Below are 12,265 nucleotides of genomic sequence, written 5' to 3'. Positions count from 1 at the left end.
TATTACAAAATATTAAAAAAAAGAGACATGATAATTTTAAGACTACTTGTAGAATAAAAAAGTATACTCCAAGTGTATCAAATATTAATCCTTACAATAACTAGACATAAAATAAACAATAGTTAATACAATTTTAGATTTGAAATTAGAAAATGAATAAAACCTCTTCAAAATAGGAAAAATATTTTCTTTCTCTTTGTTAAAAATAAGTTATGCGATTAACTAAATATTACCAAATATATTAATTTATCACATTTACATTCAAATATAAAAAAATAAAGAAGCCCATTTATGAATGTTATAAAGCATCTTTCATTGGGGCATTGGCTTATAATGGTTAAATAAAAACCCCATTTGTCAAAGCCATGGGCATGGTTCACCACCCTTAGGTCCATTTTAGGCCCCAAGAATGGTTGTATTTATGAATTTTGTAGGCACTTGGGTCCATATTTTTAAGATCATGGGCCTTAGTGGTTAAATAATAGCCCCATTTTTCCAGTACAATGGGCTTTGATTAATGGCATACAAATTATATGGCCATTTTGCAACACCCAATTTGCCCTTTCGGAGAAAAAAACTGAAAAAGGCGGCCGAAAAAGAAAAATAGCTTTTCAGTTCAGCCATGGATCTTCTTTTCAAAGCCTACTCCAACACTTCAGACGATGAACCCGAACCCGAACCCGACCCTGAACCCAAACCTGTAAACCATCACCACCTCCCTTTCCGCCCTTCCAAACGGCCCAAACCCGAATACCTATTTCCCACATTGGATCTTCAAAAGAGAGAAGAAGCTCCGCTTCCCGGCAGGTACATATCGAAAAGGGAACGAGCACTTGCTGGTGCGGTTTCCCAGGCTCATGAACCGAACCCGATTCACCGGGATCATCATGTCATCAATCAATCAGGTACTTGTTGCTTTTGCCTTTTTCTTTTATTTCCCCAATTTTAGCGGCTTTTTTTTTTTTTTTGGTTTAAAGTTGCAGTTTTTGATTATTATTTTGTTGAAAACCAAGTGAAAAGAGGAAATGGGTAGTCTTGTCATTGATGAAATAATCAATGTTTAAAATTAGAAACTTAATTTAATTTGTGTTTTCAATTGAGTAGAGAAATTTTGGATTGAATTGGTGACTCGGTAGGAAGAAAATGTTCATGTAAATTTTTTTTTGTTGTTGTTGTTGATACTACCTTTTGGCAAGGAGGCGGCTGGAGCCGAGACTCAATTGCCTTGCACTCTATTTGAGTATTTAATATTCCTTGTATAGTTCAATGATCTTATCTCATTCAAAGATTAGTGCCATTTTTTTTACTGTTGCCTATTTCACTGAGCCCATTTTCTTTCCTCTACATTGTGTATTGAAGTCTTTTGTTCAGATTCTGCTAGTTGTGGATTTAGTCATTTTTATAGTATTTTTTCTGGCATAATCGGTAACAATTAAATTCGTTAGGTCAAATTCTACATGCGTTAGTTGTGATTTAGTTTTTGTGCTTTGAGTCAATCATTTCTAGAAACCATTTTTTTGGGATTTTGAAATTTTAAGTCATGTCTCAGGCTACTTGTAGTCGTTAAATTCATTGACTAAAATGAGGTGGCATTTTTGTGACTATTATATGGAAATAGTAAGTTGACATTGAATTTCCGTGTGATAATTGTTTATTGCATAAAATTTCGGAAACAACAAAATTTAACATAGTGACTAAAGTTGAAATTTCAAAATTTGAAAAGTACAAGGGCTACAGTTTCAAAATTCGAAAAGTACAAGGACTAAAAATGATTAAATTAGAGTATAGTGACTAAATTTGCAGTTTAGTACACGGGACTAATGGCAAAATTTGACTAACTCTTTTTTTTGGCATTAATATGATAATATCTTACTCATGTATTCTACAGCTTGTTTTAGAATTGCTTGTGTTTCCTTTGTGTACACAATTATTGGGTTGGAACTTCAAACAGGGTCAGGGAAGCAAAAAGCAAATGGATATGAGCCCTCAAATGATAGAAAGAAAATTTTAACATGGTTTGTTCTGATGATGTGCTCCTGTCTGATAGTTATACCAGTCAAATCTGTATCCTTCAGTGTTTTTCGCGTCTAATCAAAGGGCCAGATCGAATAAATGTATAAGCCCGATTGTTGACAGAATCTGTCCAAATATTTGACAAGCTTATTGTTAAAAATTGGATGTTTCCTCTATTTGTAGAACGAAGTCTCACCCGTTCATAAAAGTATTCACCATAACAAATGTATTCGTGAATCTTGTTTGTTCCTTATTATTTATGATACTTTTATTGAGTAGTGTTAATAACAATAAGGTTTATGCTACGTCGTTGTACTCATAAGCTGTTCACTTGTGTCAAGATTAACTTTTACTATAATCATAAGAACTTGTGTCATTTTTCCTGCTGATACAGTAATCTCTTGTTCTCAGTTCTTGGAAGCATTTCAGAACTGGATCTACCACATGATGTTCTTTCATTGATGCGGCATAAACCAAAGGGCCGTACACAGCTAAGTCAAATTCCTGGAAAGCTTTCTGTAGCTCTGCATGGGCATGCAAAAGCTGTTAATGCTGTTCATTGGTCACCGACTCATGGTGTGCTATTGTTTTTCTAAAACCATCGACTTTTTACCTTTGTTGTTTTAGTGCATTATATTTATTGGTCCGGTCTTCTGAGTGCCATTTTAACTGTTTATGATCTAGTTTACAGTTCATCTACTTGCTTCTGCGGGGATGGATCAAACAATCTGCATATGGAATGTATGGAGCAGAGGTCAGAAAAAAGCTCGTGTGTTTAGCTTTCATAATGCAGCTGTGAAAGATGTTAAATGGTCACAGCAGGGACCATTTGTACTTTCTTGTGGATATGACTGTTCATCAAGGTTGATTGATGTTGAAAAGGGTCTTGAATCTCTGATTTTTAGAGATGATCAAGTTGTTGGAGTTATAAAATTCCATCCAGATGACTCAAACCTATTCCTTTCTGGGGGGTCGAAGGGCAGACTCAGATTGTGGGATGTTAGAACTGGCAAGGTGGTCCATGAATACATTCGAGGTCTGGGTCCAATTCTTGATGTTGAATTCTCCACTGATGGGAAGCAATTTGTATCTTCCAGTGATGTTTCCGGGAGTAACATCAGTGAAAATTCCATTATTGTCTGGGACATCTCTAGACAGGTTCCACTGTCTAATGAGGTTAGAGACATATTTCTACATCATTTAGTCTCCATCGCTGAGATTTTTATGGTAGAGCTATTTCCACCTCATATTGCCTCCTCTTTTTCTTTTGTTCTGTCATAAAGTTAGTTTATGGCTATCTTCCAACCTAAATATATTACCTTTTGCTATACTTCTTCCTGAGCATGGCCTCCTATCACGGTGATAAAGAAAATTACAAATTAAAATGACTAGATAGTTGAATAGATTACTTGCAAGGAATTGAAACACAAAATTTCCGTATTAAACCTTTGTTTCTTCTCACAATTGATTTTTATTTTTTGTGTCGAATTAAAACTGTATGTAGCAAGTGTTGAGTCATGACATAAGTCTCTACCATTATGTAATTGTAAAATAATAATGTTTTTGAACCTTAATAAGCTGTAAGTGCAAAATTGTTTACAATCTTTTGACGTATTACTAGAACAAGCGAGGATAAATCTTCACTGTTACTGTGTGGTCAAGTAATTGAATCATATTTTTAGGAATTATTGTTTGAATCTATATTTGTATTACATAATTCCTTTAACCCATTCCCTTGCTTTCATGCCTCAAATTGCATTGTTTCTGTTATTGATCAATGCTTCGAGGAGAACAGTAAAAGTTATTGCTGACTCAGTCAAGGTGGGCTAGCTAATAGCCATTGTATCTGCTATGCTTTGCTGTAACCTATATACCCCTTGTAGGTTAGCTTCATAGGTCATAATGCTTTGATTTGAACATTCTGTGTTAATAATTTCTTGGCAGAAATCACAAAAGCGTCCTTAGTCAGGACTATAATTTGGGGTTTGGTACACATCTAAATCGAGTAAAAAGAAAGAATTCCATGGCTTATCTGTGTAGGAAATTTAGGCCAAACTTTATCTTGGTGCCTCTATGCTACAGAGGTTTATAAATGAACCATTAGTTTGTTTGTAGACTTGGCACCTATCTTTTCTGTTCAAGTTGACAATTCTTGAGAGAGTTATTTGAATGCTGCCTCTTATGTTACATCCATTTAAGTCGGGTCCAATTTGCATGACTTTGGAGTTTGATATGAGTCGTGTCATTAAAGCACACATGCATGCACAAAAGTGTTTCTTTTTTGTATGGAAACGAAAAGATGCATAATCAATCAGCTATTTCAGAATACTATTTTCCTGTGTAAGATTGATGTTCCCTTGGACTAAAGTCATGTACTTCAATAACTCTTGTCACTTCTATTTCCCTTTCAAATATAGAAGGGGATGTAACAAATGTCTCTCTTTAGCCCTTTGATATGGATATGTCCCAATCATATCTTTTCAGTTGATCCTTTTCGTATGGATATTGCAATTCAAGACAACCTTGATAGGATATTAGGATGAAGTTTAACACCAAATGTGGCTTAGTAAGCTAAGATGCTATTTTTGTTGTCTTGGTGAAAACGGTAACATTGTTGAACTTCTAGAATACTGGTAAGCTAGATTTGTTGCATATAGAATGTTTAATGAATACATGTAAGGTGACAACTTTGTTCATTGTTTATGACCTAATCAATTTTGGTAATTGTTCCAGGTTTATGCAGAAGCCTACACTTGTCCTTGTGTTAGGTACCATCCATTCGATCCCTATTTTGTGGCCCAATCAAATGGGAATTATATTGCCATTTTCTCTTCAAAACCTCCCTTCAAGCTAGACAAGTATAAAAGGTTTGAAAGCCATGGAGTGTCTGGATTTCCAATTAAGTGCAATTTCAGCTTGGATGGGGAGAAGCTTGCCTCTGGTTCCTCAGATGGTTCTATATACTTGTATAACTCCCGATCGTCGGTGCTTGTCAAGAAGATCAAGGCATACGAGGAAGCTTGTGTAGACATCGCTTTCCACCCTATCTTGTCTAATGTAATTGCTTCATGCAGTTGGAATGGAGATGTTTCAGTGTTTGAGTGAGACTATGTACAATAAAACATCATCTTATTTGTCATTAAGGTGTAAGATGCTTTATGAGATCAAAACTGTCTAATGCTCCGGACTTGGAAGGCATTTGGTCTACACCTATTAAAGAGAAAAAAAAAAAAAAAAAAAAAAACTTCCCATCACATTTCACTACTAGCTGAATTGCAGGTTGATTTGAAGTTATCAAAATAATAGGAAACATCTCTACTATCGTGTGCCCTCCGGCATGGTAATGGGAATGTGTGCAATTAAAACCAATTTGATTGATAAAACTAAAAATGGTTTTTTCCCTATCAAATACAACGGCTGCAAAACCTGCAAGATTACACTCGTCTTTAAGTTCTCGTGGTGGATTAGCCACCCAATCATTAAAGCAAATACTCAGCTTTCCTAGCCATTTAATCTGTCACATGTTACCTTCTCAGCTAATATAGGAAAAAGAAACATGAGCGATAGAATGAACAGATGATAGAATATTGTGGCAGTCACGACTCAAAAATGACTTGGGGCAACCTCGGCCAATTGCTCTCAAACTTGAGATGTAGTATAGTTTGATGGGGCATTGAATCCATTAAATTTAATTTTTTTTAGGTCGAATCCCGTAGAGATTGGACACAGAATTGAATTCTGTTGTGATTAGAAATTATTTAAACTTCTAGGAAAATAAATAGGAGTTTAATTATTCCAAAAATAAAGAAATAAATATAAGCAAGAGAACAAAAATTATGGAAAATCGGAATAATGAAATGGAAGCCAATATGATGACAAACTCTAGCCTTGGGTGAAATATCAATATCTTAATTGGGATTGATTGTGGATTAGACTATATCTTCTTACAAGTTGATAAGCCAATTATAGCAATTAAAGAATAACTTTTTTTTTTTTTTGTAAAAATTAAAGAATAACTTTAAATCACCAATATTTTCTTAAATTGTAAATTAATTGCGAGAACAACTCAACAAATAATCATTGCTAGTTGAACAATCCTTAAATACGTTTTTAAAATTTTATTCACCAACAACCTTACAAATTAAAAAGACATGACTTTAATCAACAGGCTCTACTGTATAATACATTTAAATTAGATTATCCATTCCTATAATCAACCTGACCACCTAGTTCAGTCAAATTATGCTAAGTTGCCACTGAAAATTAGAATAAAAAGATAATTACGGATATAGTTAGTCCAACTAACAATTTACTATACTAAATACCAAACAAGAGGCCAACTTGAAGTAATACAAAGAAGAATAATAAGATGTGGCAAAGACCTAGATCAAAAAATGAAGAATGAGTAAATGCCCATTGAACAGGAAAGAATGAAGAACACATAAATCTCACAATCCTAATAAACTCAAAATTTCTATCTTCATCGATTAGAGAAATAGGAATTAGCCACTCATGACTCTGTAATTGTTGAAATAATACTATTAACAAAGGCAAAAGTGTTCCAAAAACTCTTCTCTCATTGGGAAATGTTGAATTCCTCCTTTATAGAGAGGAGTTCTATCCTAACTTCCTCTCTAAAATGAAGATGAATACAAAACAAAAATTTTAAAATGATAAAATCACCAAATATAATATTTATTATTTAAGAGGATCTTGTCAGTGACCAAATGTAAAATAGTTATTTATCTCAAAATAATCTCCACAATTACCAACTTGATTTATAATTTTTCACATAGTATTCATCTTCAAGCTAAACACCAACCATATTGCTTTCTATGGCTCGACCACATATCATACATGTATCAATTGCAAAAATTGACTACAAATTTAAGTATCCTCATGGCATATTTTGCACCTGTAAGAAATTAACTTAATTGATTAGAATTAGTAGCAATCATGCCCCAATTTTACTAAAATTAGAAACCAAAACATGTCAAATATGCACACTGACAAATGCACCCACTCAGCCAATACTTGTCCTTAAGCATCTCATATATCATTTCTTTGATAATAAATACATCAGTTTGCAAGTCTAGTTAAGCACACAATTATTTTAATTAGGAGACAATTAAGCTTCATAAAGTTGACCTTGTACCAAATATTTCAAGACAGTGTAAAGTTGAAAAAATTCACAATCATAAAGAAATTTTATTCTTTTATTTTCTTTTCTAATTCAAGCATCTTATTGGATTGTCTAGGCGTCACTTGATCTTTAGATGCGAAGAAAGATGACAACCCAAACACCTAACCATGGTTACTTAATTGATCATGAATCTAGATGGGCACCAGCTCTTCTCATAATTATTATGATCAGCTAAGTAACTGATTTGTTTAAGATGTCACATGATCTTTTGACGCGAGGATAAATGATAATCCAAACACTTAACCTTAATTACTCAATTAATCACAATTCTAAGAGTTATTATCTAAATAATTAATAGAGTATACGATGCCTCTTTCTTTTTTTTTTTCATTTTATTAGTGTGAACAACTTAAATCATGCAATTGGAGTGTTTAAACTGGTTTTAGTAAATGTCGATAATTATGGAACATCTAATTCACACACAATTTAGTTTCATATAATTAGGCAAACCTAAAGTATTTTTTAGCAAGGATTGAGTAATGAGACATTGTTTACCTTGTCACACCCCAAGTCTGACGGATCCAAGAATAAGGTGTTTACTGTGAAGTTTTTTGTTTGGCGTAGTGTAATCTTCCATGTTAAGTCTTCTAGCGAATTGAAACGTGGTGTATAGTATCCACCATTGAGTAAATAAAGGTTTTAGGTTATTTTGTTATCTAAGAGAATGATATATCAGGCGAAGCATAAGTTAGGTGTAAGTTACCGCTAAATGTTTAGTACGCCTAATTTGTCTGAATACTGTGTTAGTTGGGTTGTAAAGTGACCTGGTTAGGGACCAACTAGATTAACTAGTCAAATATAATTTGTACATGGTTTTCATTTATGTTTCTTTCAGAATTTGTAGGCCATCAAGAATGAAAAATTCTGGATACAAAGTACATATGTCAAGTTACACTAAAGTGATTTGACAGTATATATATGTGTGTGAAGGGTTCATCAGGAAGTTCTTTTTCCTTCAATATTACTTTCTAATTCTTTTTCTTAAGTTTAAATATTATCTCTTCCTTATTAAGCTGGAAGCTAAGGTTCTTGGTTTAATCGGTGGTTGTTCCATCTCTTGTTGTTGCTGTTAGGTCAAGATAGATGTTCGAGTCCAGAGCTTCGAGCTACAAGTTAGGCGAGTATTCGGTGAGTCTCTATTCTGAATCCTGCATGTTAATTGTTTGGGTAAAGACTTATATATAATGATAACACCTCAAATAATGGGTAAGTGGGTGAAGCATAATAAAGATGCTATGTGTGTGTAATGATACTATGTATGAACTACTGTATGAATAGAAAATGATTAGTAAGTATGTAGGTAAAGTCGAATATAGGAATATATGAACCAGACAACTATGCGTAAACAGATCTGGGTAAGTAAATTCGGAGTAAAGAATTCATTGTGATGCCTTTGGTAAGGGAGGTATATTGCTAACCAAATTGACAGATCACGATAAGAAAATAAGTGTAATACCATGTGGTTGAGACCCATGGCAATGTATGACATAGAAACACTCATGGTGTAGCCTCTAATAAAATAAAGGTTGGACTGACGGATCACGACATGAGAATGTGTAAGTCCATGTGGCTAAGACTCATGACAATATATGATTGTATGAATGTTCATGGTGAAGCCTGCGATAATGTGTAGATTGAATTGGTAGATCACGACATGAGAATGTGTTAGTCCATGTGGTTGAAACCCATGGCAATATATGATTGTATGAATGTTCATGGTGAAGCCTTCAATAATGTGTAGGTCAAACTAGAAGATCGCGACATGAAATTATGTGCGAGTACATGAGGGAGAAACCCATGACACCTTCTATGAAAGTCTACTGAGACAGTAAACACGTGATTCTGTATGTTTGCTTGTGCAGCGTGATTTGCTAAGATTTTGTTTGTGTAGCGTGATTTGCTAAGATTTTGTGGCAAGTTCTTTAACATTTTATTGGCGTATTAGATGATATTTATGTCGTAGAATGTGATTATTTGCCCTGCAATAAGTTCTAAATAAATTTCAAAATTTCTTTGATAAATAAGTCTATGATACGGTTATGATACGTCTAAATTTAGTTTGGCTGACTTAGTTCTGTGATGTAATTGAATAAGTCTAAAGGGAAGTTCTTGAAATGAAGTATGTATTTGTATGTTTAAAGAGGGTATCTGCCATGGTAATTTGTTAATTTAGAATATGGGTGTATTCAAATTATGAAAGGTGTAAGTGTTTGTTAGTACAAATTTGGACTATGCTATGAAAGATTGAAATATGAAGTATTTGATATCTGTCACATTTGAGAAGTATCATGTCTTATTTGGGGATAGTTGGAATACACGTTTTTGGTAAATCTGGTAGTCTTATGCTGTGAAATATAGATGTTTAGATTTCTTTTGAATGATCTGGAGTGTTCCTAATCAATATGAGTATATATAGTAGGTTGAATCAAGGTATGATCTGGTTGATGATATGATTTAGCAAATTCAGTATAGGAATCTGCCAAAAGTAAGATCAACAAGTAGTATCCACCAAGAGAATAGTACATGTGATTAACTGCTTTGGATAACTAAAGATAGTTGTTTGAAGAGAAGAGAAAAGGTAGTATCGTCTAATAAGATCTAGATTCAGTCATATAATTAGATGAAAGGTGACATGTTAAGATAATTGATGGTCACTAAACTAACTATAAAAACGACTAAGGCAAGCACACCTATCGAACAATAGTATAGTTATGGTGAGTAGGGAATATCATATCCACGAGGACTTAAAGTATTAGTAATTACCATTTTTCTATTATTTAGTCGACAAATTAGAGAGATTGTTTTTAATCTAAATTTACTAATCTAATTTATCTAATAATGCAACAAAGAATGAAATAGGAAAATAATCAAAGGTAACCAATGAGATAGACAATACCCAGGAAAGAATCCACCTAGACTTCACCTATTATTATAATACCCAGGAAAGAATCCACCTAGACTTCACCTATTATTATGAATCTGAATTAAACGATTTATTCACTTGTGTCTTGATCCGTAGAAATCCTTAAATTATGTTAATATATTTTTCAAAAGTAAAAACAACTGACTTTAGGTTGATTAATTGAAATCTCTTTCTAATTAAAACCCCTATCATCGCATTAGCTCGATCTATGGATTCCCATATTAGATTTGACTCTAATCTGGTAGATTTATGTCGTCCTATTTCTAGGATACATACGACTCCACTCAATTATATTAGATCTACTCTTAAACAGGGACTTTTGCTCCACTGAAATAAGCACATTAAACGATAATTAATATCCCAAAAATGTTAAAACACGACATAAACATACATAATTGAAAATAAGAATCAAGTATTTATCGCATAAAAACAGAAATTAAATAATAAGATTCATCATAGATTTCATCCTCCCTGGATATCTAGGGAATTTAGTTCATAATCTTGAATGAAAACATCTCAAAGTCAGAATAACCACAAGACATAAAGAAACACAATAAAACTTTGAAAAGAAATTAAATAGAAATCTTTGATCTTGAGGGAGATCTACTTCCAAGTTGATTCTGATGGTGTTCTTTGAGTGCTTTCTTCGATCTTCTCTGAGTGCCTTCGTTTGTAACACCCCAAACCCTGCCTAGACGTTATGGCCGAATCTGTGATGTCACATTGGAGTAAGTTTTAAAAAGCGTAGTTTTACTGGAAAAGTCCATTTGCGTTAAAACCTTATTTGTGTTCTTTAAGAGAAGTTAACTTATTTGTTCATTTGTTAATTTATACGTTTGATAAGCAAAACATGTCCCATACTAAATCGTTATTACACTTTGAAAACATTGTTCATAGCGAAAGCTTTTAAAACAAATTGTGTAGCTTGGTAGTTGAAAATCATTTACTTTTTGAAAAACCCGTGTCCTACTGCTAGCAGATATAAGTCAATTTAAATAAATCCCCCCAAAAAATAAAAACTTAAAACGGTCTTATTACATAAAATTTACCCAAATAAAACTACTTTTAGCAAAAATCCAAAACGAAACATAAACAAAGGATGTGGCCTCCCGAGTCCCTCAAGACCAATTCGCCTAAGGATTACCTAAGATAGATAGGCAGAAAAGGTAAGTTTATGAAAATTCAGTTTGTAATCTATTTATCAAACGATCAAACATACAGTGTTGAACAGTCTAGGCCTAAGCCCATATCAGTCGCAATATCAATATAGGCTTTAGCCCAATACAGTAACAGTATCAATGTGGGTTTTAGCCCGTTTCAGTACAGTATCCAAAATGCATACAAAGATCCTACCCATCCATCCTCTACACTCCACTCTGTCCAGCCCTACACTCCATGTGGGGATAAAATCGACCCACCCATCCCTAAACTCCAGAATATAGTACCGGTCTCCGAACTAATAGTATTTGCAGTAGAGCTGCCAGTATAGGCTTATAGCCTTTCAGTACACTTCCTCCAATATCATATATCCCACCCCATGCAATGCAACATAATATAAATGTTCATACAATAAAGATGGCATGCTCAGACATTTATATATCACATAGGGGTATTTTCGTCATTTACCTCATAGGGTATAATAGTCATAACATAATTTAGGGTCTAGGTTTACTTACTGACCCAACAGTAAGTCCACATTCGCCTCGTGCGACTCGTGTAACCTTATCAAATAAACTGCGAAAATGAGCCCAAGCCCATCGTGTGGCCCAATAAGCCCAAATAATGACCTTGGCCATATAAACAACACAGCCAACCCGATAATCTCCACACATCCGTGCAGTTTACCCGTGTAGGGCCCACGAGCCCGTGGGGCTCACACGGCCCATTTTGGCCTATCGTGGTACAAAAAGACCTAAGCCCACGAAATTGCTCGTGGTGGTCTCTGTGATCACATGCTCACACTTATGCATTTTAGTGACCATACGAGCGAGCGCACGCTCGCGCGGTATTGATGGTCACAGTTTTTTGGCTTTTTTCATTTAACAAATGAAACAGTGTGATTACACACCTGTTGTGAAACGTGCGTCTAACCCAAGCACTCCCCAAACCTACATTCAATCATGATA

At 34.1% G+C, this 12,265-nt stretch overlaps 1 protein-coding gene across 1 annotated transcript; it reads left to right on the top strand.

Moving 5' to 3' along the window:
• The first annotated feature begins 533 nt into the window (after nt 1-533).
• On the top strand, nt 534-5,183 carry LOC108481890 (uncharacterized). The gene is made up of 4 exons (XM_053030477.1): nt 534-905; nt 2,425-2,589; nt 2,705-3,189; nt 4,747-5,183. Exons 1-4 carry the CDS (start codon nt 623-625, stop codon nt 5,116-5,118), a joined length of 1,305 nt encoding a protein of 434 aa, XP_052886437.1. The 5' UTR covers nt 534-622; the 3' UTR covers nt 5,119-5,183.
• The last annotated feature ends 7,082 nt before the right edge of the window (nt 5,184-12,265 follow it).

The sequence above is a fragment of the Gossypium arboreum genome, chromosome 1 (genome assembly GCF_025698485.1).
Source record: "Gossypium arboreum isolate Shixiya-1 chromosome 1, ASM2569848v2, whole genome shotgun sequence".
In the NCBI taxonomy this organism is placed as follows: Eukaryota; Viridiplantae; Streptophyta; class Magnoliopsida; order Malvales; family Malvaceae; genus Gossypium; species Gossypium arboreum.
This window is presented reverse-complemented; position numbering and strand designations above follow the sequence as displayed.